We start from the raw sequence: 18476 nt of genomic DNA on the forward strand, positions 1-18476 counted from the left end.
CTTTTTTTTTTTTTTTTTTTAAGATTTTATTTATTTTATTTTTTCCCCCCAAAGCCCCAGTAGATAGTTGTATGTCACAGCTGCACATCCTTCTAGTTGCTGTATGTGGGACTCGGCCCCAGGATGGACGGAGAAGTGGTGCCTCGATGCGCACCCGGGATCCGAACCCGGGCCACCAGCATTGCAGCGCGCGCACTTAACCACCAAGCCACAGGGCCGGCCCAGAAAATTGATTCTTAAAGCTTTAAGTCTTATATGACTGTCATTAAGGACAAGATGACTAGTAAGGAAAATAATTTATAACTTAAAAAGCACTAGGTAAACTGAAAAAAATTTTAATGTAACGATATATCTGTAGTGCTGAGACATTTTTAACAGGCACACTATTGCTTTCTGCCCCATGGCATTTAATAATGATTGCATCTTTGTTATTATCTTTTCAGGTTTTAACACAACAACAAATGTAGTCATTCTGGCAGGCACCAATCGGCCAGATATCCTAGATCCTGCACTGATGAGGCCAGGGCGCTTCGATAGGCAAATCTTTATTGGTGAGATGATTTTCATTGGGTTCAGTCCAGTCCTCGTGAGGAGAGATATAACCGTTTCACTATGGTTTTTTTTCCTTAAAAATAATTTCTCAAGGACCACCGGACATAAAAGGAAGAGCCTCTATTTTCAAAGTTCACCTTAGACCACTAAAACTGGATAGTGCACTGGAAAAGGAGAAACTGGCAAGAAAACTTGCATCCTTAACTCCAGGGTTTTCGGGTGAGTGGAACATAACCTGCTGTCCTGTTTGTATGTCCTTTAAATCAGTGACAATTACCAGGTACCAGTTCACTTTGTTTCCTCTCACCTTGGGGCTTCCAACCAAGTATGTATTTTTACCTTTTTGTTATGGGAAATTTTAGATATAACAAAAGTTGAGAAAATAGTGTAATGAACCCCTCTGCACCCATCACCTAGCTTCAGGAACAACTATTAATTCATGTCCAACCTTATTTCATCTATGCTCCACCCTCTTCCCTCTGCCTCTGGATTATTTTATGACAAATTCCTTGACAACATATCATTTCATCCATAAATATCACAGAAATTACTGCTAAGTTTTTTTTTTTAAAACAACTCCATTGAGATAAAATTAACATACCATAAAATTCACTTGTGTTAAGTGTATAATTCAATGGTTTTTAGTATATTTACTAAATATAAATAGAGTTGTGTAACCATCAGTATAATTTTAAAACATTTTCATCACCCCAGAAGAATCCATTAGCAGCCACTCCCTTCACCCCTAGCCCTAGGCAATGCCTCGTCTACTGTCTGTCTCTATAGGTTTTCCTATTCTGGATATTTCATGTAAATAGAATTATACAACATGTGGTCTTTTCTGCCTGACTTCTTTTACTTACCATAATGTTTTTCGAGTTCATCCATGTTGTAGCATGTGTCAGAACTTCATTCCTTTTTATGGCCAAATAATAGTCCATTGTTTGGATATACCACATTTTACTTATCCATTCATCAGTTGATGCACATTTGAGTTATCTCCATCTTTTGGCTTTTGTTATGAATAATGCTGCTATTAACATTCACATACAGTTTTTGTGCAGACATATGTTTGCATTTCTCTTGGTTATATACCTAGGAGTGAAATTGCTGGATCACTTTTTGAGGAACTACCAACCTATTTTCCAAAGTGGCTGCACCATTTTACACCATAATACATTCCCATTAGCAGTGTATGAGGGTTGTAGTTTCTCCACATCCTCACCAACACTAACCTCATTGTCTATCTTTTTTATTATAACCATCCTAGTGGGTGTGAAGTGGTATCTCATGGTTTTGATTTGCATTTCGCTAATGACGAGTGATGTTGAGCATCTTTTCATGTGCTTATTCCAAGAGTTTTTAAATGTAAAATGTGATCCTTTCTTTCCTATTTCCTCTCTACCTCCTTCCAAACTCAAAATGAAATAAAAAGGAACATATGAAAAGTATGAGCAGATTATATGCAAGTGTATGGTCAGAAGAAGACAGGCATCTTAAATGTCCTAGAGCTCCTAACTTTTTACTTGTTTCTTGTCTTTGGTCTTTGGAATTTATAACATTTTATTTACTTCTATTTATTTATTTAAAGTATATGTTGGCATATAATATTGTGTTAGTTTCAGATGTACAACATAGTGATTCGACACTTATTTACATTACAAAATGATCACCCTGATAAGACTAGTAACCATCTATCATCATACAAAGTTATTACAATATTGTTGACTATATTTCCTATGCTGTACCTTACATCCCCATGACTTATTTATTTTATGACTGGAAGTTTGCACCTCTTATCCCCTTTGCCTGTTTCTCCCTTCCCCCCGTGTGCCCTGCCCACCCCCGCCCCCTTTCTGGCAACCACCAATTTGTTCTCTGTGTCTATGAGTCTGTTTCTGTTTTGTTTTGTTTATTCGTTTTCTGTTTTTGTTTTTTTAGATTCCACATATAAGTGAAATTATATGGTATTCTGTCTCTGTCTGGCTTATTTCACTTAGCATAATAATACCTTCTAGATCCATCTGTGTTGCAGATGGGAGGATTTCATTCTTTTTTATGGCTTGGTAACATTCCATTGTATATATGTATATATACCACATTTTCTTTTCCCTTTCATCTACCGATGGACACTTAGATTGCTTCCATGTCTTGGCTATTGTGAATAATGCTGCAGTGAACATAGGGGTGCATGTATCTTTTTGGATAAGGGTTTTTGTTTTCTTCAGATAAATAGCCAGAAGTGGTATTGCCGGATCGTATGGTAGTTCTGTTTTTAATTTTTTGAGAAACTCCGTTACTGTTTAATATTTGTTTATTGAATACATACATTGTGTTAAGCTTATTTGTGTTACCTAGATCTAGAAGGCATTTGGCAAGCTTCACATGTTTAGCTTCTGTTGTTTAACTGAATACACTAGGTTACTTCAGTGCTTGTTTGTTATATTTCATCATATCACCTAATAGCCACATAAGTCATTTCCCAACAGAGATGATGGAACTAATTTAATTAAAGGGCATTTTTAAATACTGTCTTAGTTTGCTGTTATATGAGCCCTATTGTCTGTAAAGATAAATAGCTGCCTGTAATTAACTGTTTACTTCAAATACTTGCATCTCAGTTCAAAGGGTTAGGATTGTACCAGCCTGTTACTGAATGCTAGAATAGCTTAGGGTGGTCCTGCATCAAACTGAACTCTGTTTACATAAAGCTCTTGTCCAGTCTGCTGCTAGGTGAGAAATTGACTGGATTTGGTCATCCATAATGTGTGACTAATCAGTTTGAGTATTTTTGGTGGGTCAGCTGTTCTGTATGTTCATTTTGTAGGAGCTGATGTTGCTAATGTCTGTAATGAAGCTGCGTTGATTGCTGCGAGACACCTTTCAGATTCCATAAATCAGAAACACTTTGAACAAGCAATTGAACGAGTGATTGGTGGTAAGGCAACTGAATGTAATTCACGTCAAACAGCTGATAAAATGAATTTGAGGCCAGGGATTTCTCTGTTTTGGCAAGATCTAGAAGCGAAGAAAATTATATCTGCCGAGCCCTGGGGCTCACCATGCACCTGCCGTGTGCTCTTGGTGCTGCGAGTCCCCTGCCCTCCCCTGTGGTCTGCATAGGGATCGATGGTGTAGGTGTTGGGTGAGTCTGAGACAGCAGCCCACACACTTCCTCACTCACATGGGCAGCAAGCCGCAAGGTGTCTACTCCTGAATTACACCAATCTAGTTTTTTGAAAATGCTCACAACCTTCTTGTTTCCAAAAATTTCATTGCATGAGTTAAATGTGCTCTATGCTAGATATATAGAGCTGTGATGGATAAACAGCTATAACAATTGTTTGACCAGGAAATGCTCACCCAGCTGGAATAGTGGACAATGTATATTATGTGTTTTCCTTGCTTTCTAGAGGGCTTATAGCTTAATACCTGTAAAAAAGATAACTAGCAGTTCAAGAACTTGAGCATTCAAAGGAAGGGAAAGCACTGCAGTCAGGAGGGCTCCACAGAAGAGGTGGGATTTAAACTGGGTTAAGTAGAAAAATGGGATGTGCTGTGACAGTGGCATGAACAAAAGGTGGTTTGGAGGTAGCGATGTTACAGCCTGTGTTTTGTGGAGGGGCAGTAAACCCGTCAGACTCAAGTTCCTGTGGGAAGTAAGGCAAAACTGAAAATGTTATTTATGTCTAGATTTTAAAAAGCCCTGAATGTTAAGCTCAAGGGTTTTTTAAGTGTTGTCCTATGGCCAGTATTGAACTAATATGGGTTTTTTCCTGAGCCGCTGAGTAACATGATAATCAGTGATATTTTAGGAAAATGAATCTGGCTTTGAAGAAGAGGGAAGCATCTCGAGGCAGAGAACCTTGTAGTCATTCGTGTGAGATAGCAGGCATTAGCATAGGTAGTCCCAGTGGTAACAGGCACCAGCCTTGCAGGCTGCAGGAAGAATAGGATGCTCCAGGAGGCAGCTGGTTTGGCAGAAAACGGCATGTGCAGAGGTTGAGAGGAGGCGGGATGTCCACGTGGAACTCTGCAGCACTACAGTGGTACAGACCGTGGTTCCTGTTGTGTGAAGGTGGGTGAGAGTGCTCAGGCGGGGCCCACACAGTAAACGTTGCCAAATGCCCACATTTGGTAGCAGAGGGGAGAAAAGTGAGTCAGCAAAGTCGCCAAAGCTTGTTGTGTGCCATAGGCCCAGAAGGTGCATCAACAAATAAGTAAGGAAGACTAGGAAGAGACGCCACTAAAGGAAACCCAGATTAGAGGAGGTGGGAGACAAGGGCAAAGACACGTTTATAGATTTTATTTATTTATTTTTCCCCCAAGGCCCCAGTAGATAGCCGTATGTCGTAGTTGTACATCCATTCTAGTTGCTGTATGTGGGACGCGGCCTCAGCATGGCCGGAGAAGCGGTGTGTCGGTGCTCGCCCGGGATCCGAACCCGGGCCGCCAGCAGCGGAGCGCGTGCACCCAACCGCTAAGCCACGGGGCCGGCCCCAAAGACACGTTTATAAAGGGGGAGTTGTCAGCAGGATCAAGTGATGCGGGCATGTTAAGGAAAATGACCTTTGGATTTGGCAATGAGACTGTTCTTGGTGACGTTTGACATGACAGTTTGAACTGAGTGGAGGGTACGAAGCCAGATTAATGAAGATTCCAGTGAGGATCTAGAGCTAGTATAGCGATGTGTTAACCTGGGTTAGATACCAAATAAACAACTAACTACTAACTGAATAAATAGACCACTTATTCTGGAAATTTGTTATTGAAAAGAAAAAAATCTAAGATGATAGAGTTGTGGATGGAATTAAACAAAATAATTCACTGTGGAGACAGGTGAAAACTGCATATTTGTGCCTCTTTAGGTCAAGGGGAAGCCATCAGTGCTTAGTACAAAAATGAGTGTGCAAGACAAGAGGGCCACAAGGCCAGCAGGAGCCCTTGCTCAGAGGTGGGTGACACTTAACCCATTCACAGCTCAGCCTCTGTAAACCAGCCATGAGCAATTGTTCTGTAGTAAGGTGGCATGCAGAGAAAATGAGAGATTCCTGTGATAAACGATGGGGAAAAGTCTTGTGTTTTCAGCAAGAACTGCTTATCTATGGAAAACAGGGATGGTTAACTCACCCTCGATAATTTTCTGCCCTTGCCGCTCCTTGGTATATACTTGTCTTGGGCTGTGTTACTGGGAACATAGCAGTCTCTCTCTTTTTTTTAATCTTCAAGACTCCTTCATATGTTATCAGTTGAGAAATTCTCTCACATGAGTTACTTTGAACACAACAAAACTGTTGTCACAGTGTGACGGTTTGTATTAGTATAAAATACAGTCAAATTCCATAGTACAGAGGTACAGATGAGGTTCAGTGTCCACCTTTATCCAGGCAGAGAGGAATCCTGCTTGGTTCAGGGGCGCTTCAGCTCTGCAGTCGACATGAGGCCCGGCAGGGTCTCCTGGGTTTATCTTCTGGGGTCTACTCTGCTGCTCTTTGGCTGGGTTTTGAACCCCTGGCCTCTTTGGTTAGTGTGCTGGGTGCCGTGGCATGGCCTAGCCAACTTTCTGAGTAGGTGTTCCCAGATCTGTAACTAGCTCAGTTCTTCCTCTGTCTGTTGTCTGCCTTCCATCAGGAACAGAGAGCAGGCAGTCTCAGACGGCAGGCATCTTTGTTTACCCACCGCTTGATAGTTTCAGATACCTAGACTAAGCAATGAGTTCTTTCCAGGCTTCTTTGTTTTCTATGAATTTTATATGGTTTATATTGACCAAAGTGCTTGAGGTTTTTTTGCAGTTTTGTTTATTTACCAAAACAAGATATGTGCCTCAAAAGAGTAGGAGAGTTAAGAGAAAAGTAGGCTTGGAGGGAGGGTGGTGAATGCATTTTTGTTGTAATTGGGTATATTTTGAAATTGATCCTTTGCTTTTATTCTGACCTGGATTGGGAATTTTTGGATTATTATAGGCAGCTTACTCTCTAAATCACATTTTAGATAAGGCAGTGTGTAGTATTGTATAACTGTCTTTTTATGTCAGTGTCACTAAAGCAGAGATTTTGGTTTTTTGTTATTATTTTGTCAGGCTTAGAGAAAAAAACCCAGGTTCTGCAGCCAGAGGAGAAGAAGACCGTGGCGTACCACGAGGCAGGCCATGCGGTTGCTGGCTGGTATCTGGAGCATGCAGACCCTCTCTTAAAGGTAGAGCAGTTTATGTTGAACAGTCAGCAAGCCAAATGATTGTGTGAGCAATTACTTGACAAAATGGCACTCCCACAAAGGATAAATATATAAATAAATTTGGCAAAAATGTCTGGTAATGATGGTGAGATGAAGAGGTTATCTCCCACTGATAAGTTGTAAAATTTGGAAAGAAAACTACTATTTAAAGGGACCAAAAAGTGTCCAAAAGCAGAACAAAGCTTGAGGAGAGTTTACTCTTGAAAAGCAGCAGCTGCAGTGGGTTAGAATTGGGAGTTTGTGGCTTTCTTGCCTGAGGGTTTTCCCTAATCTCCATGGCCACAGTGGTGGAAAATGCTGGCCTTATCATATTGAGGAGGCGAAGAAAGAGTTCAGGATTTAAAGAATATTGAAAACTTAACAGGAAAATCCTGGAAGCAAAAAAGCTACAGAGAGGTGAAACCCAAATCCGAGTAGAAGCTGCCCAGATCCCTGGCTGATCACTGAACTGTGCACGCACAGGGAGACCCCAGAAAGCCTGGCACAGAAGTGAGCAGAAACCAGTGAGACAGGAGTACACCAAGTGAGACTGTTAGTTTTCTGCTTTTTCAACTGGGTGCATTTCCCACACTGGTGCAGCATGCAAGCAACAGCCTAACTGACTTGCAGTGTCAGGGGATAGCTGGGAAGTGTAAGGGTGAGTGTAAGGGATTTACACTAGCCAATTTTAAGACTTTGTATACAGCTGCAGTAATGAAGACTAGTATTGGTGAAAGGACTGACACAGATCAGTGGGATGGAATAGAGTCCAGAAATAGACCCTCACAACTAATTGGTTAATTGATTTTCAATAGAGATACCAAGGTAATTCAAGGTGGGGAGGATTGTCTTAGTAACAGATGGTTCTGGCAACTCAGTGTTCATATGAAAAAAAGAATGAACACTGACCCTTACAACATATATAAAAAATTAACTTGTAATAAATCATAAACGCTAAAACTATAGAATTTCCAGAAGAAAACATATGTAAAACTCTTTATAACTTTGGGTAGGCAAAAATTTCTTGGGATACAAAAGGATAAATGACAAAAAAAAGTTGATAAATGGGATCTCATCAAAATTAAAACTTTTTGTCTTTGAAAGACACCATTAAGAAAATGAAAAGCAAGTCATACACTCTGAAAATACTTACAGTACACTTATGTGACAAAGAACTTGTATCTAGAATTATGAAGAACTCTTAAAACTCAATAAGAAGAAAACAAGCAACCCAGCAAACTGGGCAAAAGATTTGAGCGTACTCATATACTTCACAAAGGAAGGTATATGAATAGACATTAAACACATGAAGAAGATACTCAGTATCATTCGTCATCAGGGAAGTGCAAATTAACCATAAGGAAATACTAAATAGTAAAATTAAAAAGTCAGTCCTAAGTATTGGTAAGAATGTAGAGCAGCTGGAACTCGCATACAATGCTGATGGAAATGTGAAATGATACAACGTTTTCGGAAAACAGTGTGGTAGTTTCTTATAAACAAGTGCTTCCATATGACCAAACAATCCTACTCCCTAGATAGTTACCCAAGAGAAATGAAAACATAATGTCCACACAAAGACTTTTGCTTGTTTATTCATAATAGCAATAAACTGGAAACAACCTTGATGTCCCTTTAGAATGAAGTGGATATTTGGTATGTTTATACAATGGAATGCTACATAGCAGTAGAAATGAATGAGCTATTAATACACAGCAGCGTGGGTGAATCTCAGAACAGTGAAAGAAACCAGACATAATAAAGAACATACTGTACGATTCCATTTATATGCGATTCTAGAAATTGTAACTAATCCATAGGGACTGAAGGCATATCTTCAGTTGCCTAGGGCTGGGGGTGGAGAAGGATTGACTGCAAAAGGGTACTAGGGGACTTTTGGGGGATGAAGAGAATATGTTGGGTTTTCACTGTGGTAGGAGGTTGTGTTTGTCAAAACCCATTGAACTATATGCTTAAAATGGATACATTTTATTGTATATAAATCATAACCCAATAAAGTAGATTTTTTAAAAATTAAAGGAACTTACTCAATTGCAAAAAGAGGACTAGAAAAGAAAATGAAGGCTGCTGAGCATCTTGGTCTGCCTTCCCCTTTGTCCTGTAAAGGAGGGCAATGCTGTGGCTGACCATCAAGTTGAATGAAGCCTGCCCTGTATTTGAGCTGTCATGTGGAGTCATCACTTAGCGGTGGTCCTTTTGTCAAGACTAAATAATGTCAATTGAGTTTTATAAAAAGACAGGAAATACTTTCTAGAACTCTAAGGTGAAGTTATCTTAAGAGAAAATATTCCTCTTGAGCAGTCATTCCTGCTAGATCTCATCTTGCCAAGGCTGGCAGATTGCCTAACAGTTGTACTTATTTTCCATGAGTGAGTTTGTCTATCTAACTATAGATAAACATTGTGATGAAATCTACATTTGGAGGTGGAATCCTCAACATTTTATGTTTCCTACTTGCCAGGTCTCCATCATCCCTCGGGGCAAAGGACTGGGTTACGCGCAGTATTTACCCAAAGAGCAATACCTGTACACCAAAGAGCAGCTCCTGGACAGGATGTGCATGACGCTGGGTGGCCGCGTGTCAGAAGAAATCTTCTTCGGAAGAATTACCACTGGTGCTCAAGATGACTTGAGAAAAGTGACTCAGAGTGCATATGCCCAAGTAAGTGTGGGAAATGGAGTGTTTCTTCCTGGTTCTCTCACATTTGTACGAGAAATGGACATTCGTGAATGGCGCTGAGACAAGACTGTTGTGTTTGACTGTGGTTTAGGCTTTTCAGGCAAGGATTATTTCTTAAAAGAAATCCATTTTAAAACAATCAACTTATGAAAAGAAACCTTTTTCTTCATAGTATAGTATTTAAAGTTTATTACTAGAGTATGTAAAGCACGTACGTAGAGTTTAAAGTTGAGTTACAAGCCTGTGTGATCCCACGGTGGAGCGCCGCCTGCACCTGACTCTCCCCAGGTGCCTGACCCTTCTCCATCCCCTCCCTCCCTGCGGGGAGCAGCCCCTCTCCTGACTTTTGTTACAGTTATTCGCCTGTTTTCTTTAGGTTTATCCCTGGTGCATACATCCCCAAACAATGTAGTTTTGCTGTGTTGGAACTTAACATCAATGACTTTCTTTGGGAACTCCTGTTATTCATATGTCAGCTCTCCTGGGTCTGTTACTTTCTCAAATCCTTTTTAATGACTCAAAAAAAATTTATTTTTTGCTTGTCCTCTTCACCTTTATTTTTCCTAGGGCATTATTTGTTGTGGTTGGTTGCTCTTCTTATTTCTAGTTTAATCTTCATTTTTAAAATAATTTTTTCCTTTATCTAACTTTTTCCTTTGTTCTAGCACCTCATCCAAGTTTACTGATTCTGATTTATGTTATTCTTTCATACTTTCCTGATTTCTCTTAGCTTTTTTTGAAGTTGTGGGTTACAGTTTTCATCTGTTTTATGGACTGTCTTCTCACCCCACTTTCCTTATCTGTGGAGACACTGTTCTCCTTACTTTTTTCACATAACTTTATAAGAGATTTTTCTACTGCCCATTTTTACTTGAAATTTGTTTTTCTCATCTCTTAGGGAGGCGATTAGGACAGTTTTTTTTAGTTTTATGGTTTTAGAGTTCCCTTTTCTGTTGTTTTCATGAACTTAATTTTAAAAAACATAGCTTCCTAGGGGGCCGGCCTGGTGGCGTGGTGGTTAAGTTCACGCGCTCTGCTTTGGTGGCCCGGGGTTCACCGGTTCAGATTGTGGGTGTGGACCTGCTCACTGCTCATCAAGCCATGCTGAGGTGGCGTCTCACATAGAGCAACTAGAAGGATGTACATCTATGACATGCAACTAACTACTGGGGCTTTGGGGAGAAAAAAGGAAAAAAGGAGGAAGATTGGCAACAGATGTTAGCTCAGGGCCAATCTTCTTAAAGAAAAAAAAACCATAGCTTCCTACTTTCTGAGCTCTCCTGCTCTGTTTCTGCTCCCCACTTTTATCTGCACCTTCTCTTTTCTAATGAGTTTGGATTTTACATCCAGAAGCTGCTTCTTAACGTGGGGCTTTGTCTGGTTAGTTTTGGGGGCTCATAGTGTCCAGATTGGACCAATCTCTTCACTCTGTCCCCTGGACCCCGTTCAGGGAATGGGAAAATGCAGATGCCCCTTCCAGGTTCAGTTGTTCCCAGGTTGGCATGCCAGTCTTTCCAGCAAGAGCCTCTTGGTAGTTTGGGGTTCTTATTCTCTTGGGTCTGTCATATGCTTCTTGCTTCTCCTCTGCTTCTCCTCGTGCAGAGAGTAATACATGCTGGTTTCATAGCTGTTGGGATTTGTCCCCACCTGTTTGTCACCTAATTTTGTTGTAGATGTTGTCTGTGGGTTTCTGTTCTTGTGTGCTTAGTTGAGGAATTTAAAACACTATCCATTGTCTACACAGAACCCCCTTGTCTACTTAGCCAACTCAAGGCCACCATGTTGACTTTGCAGGTTAAAGAGTAGTGTTACAGTGAAGTGTGTGGATTTAATGTCACTGTTGCCATTTTATAAAAATATGTTAGCCTGTAAGCAAAAATGGATGCCTGCCACTAATTACGTATTCTTTTTCAGATTGTTCAGTTTGGCATGAATGAAAAAGTTGGGCAAATCTCCTTTGACCTCCCACGTCAAGGGGACATGGTATTGGAGAAACCTTACAGTGAGGCCACGGCAAGACTGATAGATGACGAAGTACGAATACTCATTAATGATGCTTATAAGAGAACAGTAGCTCTTCTCACAGAAAAGAAAGCTGACGTAGAGAAGGTAAGTGCCAGTTGTACGAATAGTTCTCTACACGGTTTTTAAAAAAAGATTAACATGATAGATTGACTATTTTGGTTGGTTTATAGACATCAGCATTCCCCGTATCTGGCTAACTCTCGGGTTTCTTCATCCATTCTGATTTGTGTCTGCTCTGTGTCTGCGAGGCAGTACCAGTATGGTGGTGAGCAAAAGCGGGCATGATCCCAGCTCTTACGGCTCTTGGGAATATGAGTGAGGGATTAATTAAGTCTGTTAATAATTACCAAATAAACAATTGAATCTGCACTCCTTTCCACCAAGTATTTTACCAGTAGTCCTGAATATGGAGCATGATGGACAGATTGGGATTTACCATTGTTTTTCACCTCCAAAATAAACAGGTAGTGAAAGGGCAAACAAAAGAATTAGCCAAACTAGATGAGTAGGAATTGACACATGAAAACTACCTTTGGTTTAATTATGAGCTTCCGTGAACAAACATGCTTTGTGTTTTCCATTGTTCTACCTCATTTGATAGCACCTACAAAAGGGAAGGATCTTTTCTGAATTCAGTGGATTTCTTACATCCAGTAAACCCTTAATTATTTAGAATCCATGCAACCAAAATTAAAATTTTCCGTTTAAACATTGCACACTCTAATGATAAAAACATAAATGAAAAAGCCTTTTATAAGGTATTGACAAACAATGATAAAAGCATATTCTAAGATATACCATCCAATCAGCAAATCTTCAGAGAAGCCCACTGTGAGCTTGTCCTGTGCTAGGCAATTCCAAAAGAATCTGTGACATCTTTTCACAAAAGTGTGCAGGTAAGTGGAGCGAGAGCTAGTGTCGTGAAATACTGGAAAGCTTACAGCAGGAGCTCCATGAAAGGAAAGGTCAGAGTAGTCAGAGAAGGCTTTATATAGGGCTTAAATTTTACCTTAAAGGACAGTCAGGTTACAGTGAACAAGGAAAGGAGAGGAGAGGAGGAGCTCACAGCTTGGAGGCCTGGTGAGCAGAGCAGTGTGGGGAGGAGGCAGGATTGAGCCTGCCTGCCCTGGAGCAGATAGTCGGCGGAAGGGGACTGGAGTACCCAGGGCCTCCAAAGCTAGGTAGGAATAGAAGTGGCCTTTAAAATGATCTGATCCAGCTGCCTTGTCTTATAGTAGGGAGTCCTTACAGAATCTGGAGTGGAAATGATTAAAAGATCATCATTTAAAAGGAGAGTGTGGCAGCAGTGTGCCAGCTTGATTGGGATGGGAGAGACTAGAATAGAGACCAGCTCAGGGGCTGTTTTAACATTCCTGAGATGGTGCCCTGGTGGCAGTAGAAGTAGAAAGGCAAAGGCAGATCTAAAAAACCAAGATTTCTTGATTAAATTTAGAGAACGAACTAGAAGGCCCTCGGGATGACTCCAAGACTCCTCCTAGTGGCAGGCACAGGCCAGGGACGGGATGAGAGGTTCAGTCCTGACACCCAAGAGGACTGAGCAGTAGGCATTTGCAAATGGACTGTGGATAGGAGGTCCAGGCCAGAGATGGGATCTGTTGGTGATCCCTCTATAGCCAATTGTTGAAAAGAAGGAAATGAGCTATAAAAGACAGTGGAGGGCATAAGTGCTCACTGGAGACCACTAGCTCTAGGAGGACAGAGTGTGTGTACAGGGATTCAGTAGGAGGGATTCCACATGCACACCATAAATGCCAGATGTGTCTAGGGAATTTCACCCGCTTATCTACCCCTCCAAATGTACGGTGCATGTATTGACAGTGGTAACAAAAGAATGTTTGTGAAAGGAAAATTGGTTCAACAGAGTGAGGATCTTGAAACACTGCAAAGTTCTGAAGTACTTTCTAGTCCGTTAGAGAAAATTAAATCTGTTAAAAATAATATTGAGCCAGCCAGGAGATAGGGAGCCATCGAGAGGAGAGGTGGCTGAGCCTTTGCTACTGAGACTAGTGCCTTCCAAACTCTGGGCCTCAGTTTATTCATCTATGGAACGAGGAGTCAGACAAGTTGATCTGTAAGGGCCAAACTTTAGAAGAATAAGAGTAATCAGCTAGCATTCATCCTGCATCTTAGTTTACCAGGTAGTGCCTAAGATGTATTAACTTCTCTAAAACCCCCACAACCTCATGAGGTTGCTACATTATTATCCCCATTTTACAGATGAAGAAACTAATACATAGAGAGGTTAAGTAACTTTGCTTAAAGTCCTGCAGTGGGTAAGTGGCAGGACCAGGATTTGGACCCAGAGGTCCTGTCTGCAGAGCCCTTGCCATTAACCTCTAACTAGGCTTGTGCTGTGGAATGTGGCCAGTCCCAATTGAGATATGCCGTGAGCACACAGGGTTTTGAAGATTTAGTATGAAAAAAAGAATGTAGAATATCTCAATAATTGTTTATATTATTACATGTTGACATAATATTTTTGACATATTGGATTAAATAAAATATATTATCAACTTAAGTGATTACCCACAACTGCATAAATAGGCAAATTGAGAATTAAAGGTGGTCTAAGAAGAAATCCTAAACCTTTATTTCTCCATATCTTGTATACACAAGCAATTTATTAAATAATCAGAGCCTTTTAGTATTCTGGTTATGTTTTTTAAGAGTCTATCTCTTAGAGATATAAACAAATATATATGGATAAAATAATATGACATCTGGGATTTTCTTTAAAATAATCCAGGGAGGGCCGGCCCCGTGGCTTGGTGGTTAAGTGAGCGCGCTCCACTGCTGGTGACCCGGGTTCGGATCCCGGGCTCGCACCGACGCACTGCTTCTCCAGCCATGCTGAGGCCGCGTCCCACATACAGCAACTAGAAGGATGTGCAGCTATGACACACAACTATCTACTGGGGCTTTGGGGGGAAAAAATAAATAAATAAAATCTTTAAAAAAATAAATAAATAAATAAAATAAAATAAAATGAAATAATCCAGGGAGTAGATGAAACAAAAATGGCTCTAAGTTGATAATTATTGATAGTGGCTGCATGGGGGTTAGTTATCCATTCTTTCTACATTTTTTTGCTACATATTTGAAATAGTCCATAAAGTTTTTAAAAATTGAAAAAACAGAAGAAAATTATCTTATTATTTGGTATCCTTAAAAACATAGCATTTAATGTAAACTACAGATATGTTAAATTTCTAATTAGGGAGTTCCCTGAGGAACTAAATCTATTTTATGAGATCAGTTTACAATATAACCTGCTTCATTTTCTTTGTGATGGTCAGATGCTCTAATGTAACCACTCTTCTCTGCCTCCTGATTCCATCACTCACCTCCATACACATAGTTGACCAAGTGTCCCTTTTTTGGTGACCTGTTAAAATGTGTAGTGTCCAATTTGTTGTTCAACCATAGAAATGACTAGAACTTCAAAGTGCATATTTTCATATTAACCTTCTTGGCTTCATTTTTTGTATCTCTGCCTTATTTGTCTTTATTTTTTTCAACTAACTTTTTTTATTTTCTGTTCACCATAGCCATCTTTTCCTCAATTCCACCCCACCACCACTTTTATTACTTTATGTATCCTTCCCGAATTTCTTTATGTATTTATAAGCACATAAAAAGATACACTTCCCCCCGCCACCTTTTAAAAGCAAATGCAGCCATACTATACACATTGTGCATCTCGCTTTTCTCACTGACTGGCTCTCCAAGATGCATCTAGAACAGAGATTCATTCTTACAGGCGCATAATCGTTCATTGTGTGGATGTACCAAAATGTATTTAACCACTAACTTCCTGGTGGACATTTGTTTTTCCAATATTTTGCACATCTTACTCTAAAATTATGTGACCTTATGTATATCTTTTTCAGTCATCTTAAATCCTTTTTTGGAGTGAGATTGGCTATTAATAAAAACATTATTAGCCTTGAATAGACTTTGCTGAGTAACTGTATTTAATGGCAATTGTTCATATTTCAGGTTGCTCTTCTATTATTAGAAAAAGAAGTATTAGATAAGAATGATATGGTTGAACTTTTGGGCCCCAGACCATTTGCAGAAAAATCCACCTATGAGGAATTTGTGGAAGGCACCGGCAGCTTGGATGAGGACACCTCGCTCCCAGAGGGCCTGAAGGACTGGAACAAAGAGCGGGAAAAGGAGAAGGAGGAGCCCCCGGATGAGAAAATGGCCAACCAGATCCAAGGAGGGAGGCCATTTTAGCTTGTCATATTGTGGTTTCAATTTGCACATTATTTCAACTCTAGCTTTCTCAGAAGAATGAGAACACTGCTGAGTTGATCTTAACCAGCTGCTGGCTGACCCAGTTGAAATGGTGGGAAGAGGAGTCCTTATCCTCAGCCTCAGAAGTCAGGGAAGGGGTGGCAGGGTAACTGTCCAAAGGCTCTGGGAGAACATGTTCCCCAGCCTTGTCAGACTCTCGGAGTGGCTGGGAGAGTGGGGACTGGCTCCCTCCACCATCAGTGAAGCCAGCTGACGTGTGTCAGGGACAGATAATCTGTGAACGCTTGCCCTGTGGGAGAGGTATAGTGTTCTTTCCATCACCCACTCTTTATTCCTCTTTCCCTTCAGTTTCCCTCTGCAGGTGAGCTGTGAAATTAAATTGGAGTCCTGATAAGAGTATTTTCATTTGACTTAATATTTTAAAGATTAAATCCAGATCACATGTTGCTGTTTTCATGGAGTGGTTTTCTACAGAGAGCTGTAACATATTTAAAAATATGAATGTATTATGTAAATACGGCTTCTTTAAATCAAAAATAAAGTATAAACACTGTACTTTTTTTCTTCTGAACACACAAAGGGTCACTGTTTATGCTTGGGATACTTTCTTTTAGAAAACATAACGGAAAGGAATTAAATGTTCTTACTTTTTAGAGAGGAATCTTTCAAAATCTCAGTTTTGTTGGTTCTCAACAGCTCCCACAAGAGGCTTAGTAACTTCTAGATTTGTATGTCCTGGAATGATGAACTCTGGATATGAAGTATGTTGATACCAGGTCAGTTGGTGAGAATCTGTGATACTGGCATCAGTTTACATCCTTACTAGGCCAGTCATGACCAGACGTTGGTCATACTGTCTGCATGCGGAAGTTGATAGGTGACCATAGTGGGCCTGGCAGGCTGTCCCAAGCCATCCCCTGGATTTCCAAGAAGGGAATTAACACTAAGCTACGGGGGCCCCTGCAGCCTGGATCTCCCATGACGTCCCAGGACATGGTCTGAATCAAACTGTTATTGTTAGTATTAGAACTTTTCTGTGGTTCCAGAAAAGCCGAAGTCTGCAATGTAGCAAACTTAGGTCAAAAACTTTAACCAAAAGATGGCACGAGGAAGAAGTACCATGCTTAAAGATGGTTAAGTCTTCACAAATGCCATTATTTGGACTTGGAGGCACCATTTTCGCATTTTTAATATTTTTTTAGCAGCCTTTAATGTTATTCCAACTTGCCTTGTGCATTCTTGATATAGTTAAGTATGTTGTGGGAACAGTGATTTCTCAGAGTTAAAACAGAATCAGGTGGCATTCGGGGGGCAGCACTGGTCCCATGGGGTGGGAGGTGGCCATTCTTTCAGGCGGCCCAGAGATGCCAAACTCCAGCTCTCCGGGACACAGAACCAGCTGTTTGGACTCCACTAACTCAGCATTCCAGGAGCATGGGAGCCCTCTCAGCTCGTCACCCACGCTTGTGTCTCCCTCAGCTCCTCTGCCCAGTGACCTGCAGAAGTAACGCATTTACTGCCTCCTTTCCTCATAGGATGCCTGTGGGGGGCAGCTCAGGGAAGAATTAAGGCTGTAGGACTCTCTTGGCCATCAGTGTGTTCAGTGCTGTTCTCCACACAAGCAGTAGACCATGAGGAGATGCTCCATACTCCTTCCTCATTCCACTGCAGGGAGAGGTGCCAGCATCTGCTATTCTGGCAGGCCTCGGCTCTGAGGCCTCCTGGGTGGAATAAAGTGGGTTGTGCCAAACACGAGTCGCATTAGATTCAGTGAGAAAAGTGACAAAGCTGTCCATGAGACTGTCGGTCAGACGGTAACCCACATCTCCTGCACTCTAACGAGGTAAATACCCTCAAGCTCTGGAGCCGTAGATGGCCGGCCGCTATGGCCGGCAATAGCCACTGCAGCCCTCAGCACGCCGCTTCATCTGCACAGGTGACACCTGCGCTCCGCAGCACCGTGGTGAGCACCGTGGGGCCTCAACAGAGCCTGGCCCACAGCAGGTGCTCATGGCACTCGTCCTTTCTCTCTCCCAAGGTCTATTAAACCTAGCATACTTCCAGCTTAGATGTGGAGGGTTAAGAGTTATTTTTACTGTCATCTCACAAAATAGTTCAGGTTTCTGCAAAAATGAGGTCTGTTCTCACCTCAGTTTAAGTCATGCTGCTGTGTTTAATGATTCACTCTCTGTATGCCCAAGGCTCAGCCTTAGCACAGAATACAGTCACTGGATGTAAGCCATGACATCACAGAGCACGGGCACTCTGTCAGGTGGGGCTGGGTTACGTTGTGTTGTACCCCTAGGTCTCAGCGGCTCCAGACCCCAAAGGTTGGTTTCCTCTCGCTCCTTGTCTGACAGGTCAGAGGGGGCCCTACTCAGCCGTTACTCAGGGACCTAGACTGACGAAGACACTGGGTCATCTTGACAGGAATCGGGGTCTCCACAAGGGGGAGGCAGAACAGAGGGTCTAGCACTAGCATTTAAATGCTTCCACCTGGAAGTGACTCACCACACATTCTTTTGGCTAAAGCAGAGTCACATGCTCACAGCTGACTTCAAGAGGGCAGGAAGGAGAAATAAACACTAGTGAACAGCAGTGTCTGCCAATTACTAGTGAAACTAGCCTGGTCATGTCCTGTGGAGTTTGACTTTACAAGACCTCTTACAGAAGTTGTGGCTAGTTATAGAAACCATGAAGT

At 41.3% G+C, this 18476-nt stretch overlaps 1 protein-coding gene across 1 annotated transcript in view; it reads left to right on the forward strand.

Moving 5' to 3' along the window:
• AFG3L2 (AFG3 like matrix AAA peptidase subunit 2) overlaps positions 1 to 16346 on the forward strand; it is a 39198-nt gene extending 22852 nt beyond the window's left edge. The window contains exons 11-17 of the mRNA XM_087438958.1: positions 444 to 551; positions 646 to 771; positions 3380 to 3490; positions 6632 to 6747; positions 9248 to 9448; positions 11381 to 11575; positions 15512 to 16346. Coding sequence (XP_087295084.1) covers positions 444 to 551; positions 646 to 771; positions 3380 to 3490; positions 6632 to 6747; positions 9248 to 9448; positions 11381 to 11575; positions 15512 to 15754 — 1100 coding nt within the window. The 3' untranslated portion in view covers positions 15755 to 16346. The remainder of the gene's footprint in view (positions 1 to 443; positions 552 to 645; positions 772 to 3379; positions 3491 to 6631; positions 6748 to 9247; positions 9449 to 11380; positions 11576 to 15511) is intronic.
• Positions 16347 to 18476: the final 2130 nt, after the last annotated feature.

The sequence above is a fragment of the Ceratotherium simum genome, chromosome 14 (genome assembly GCF_057802395.1).
Source record: "Ceratotherium simum simum isolate JZ-2026a chromosome 14, ASM5780239v1, whole genome shotgun sequence".
In the NCBI taxonomy this organism is placed as follows: Eukaryota; Metazoa; Chordata; class Mammalia; order Perissodactyla; family Rhinocerotidae; genus Ceratotherium; species Ceratotherium simum.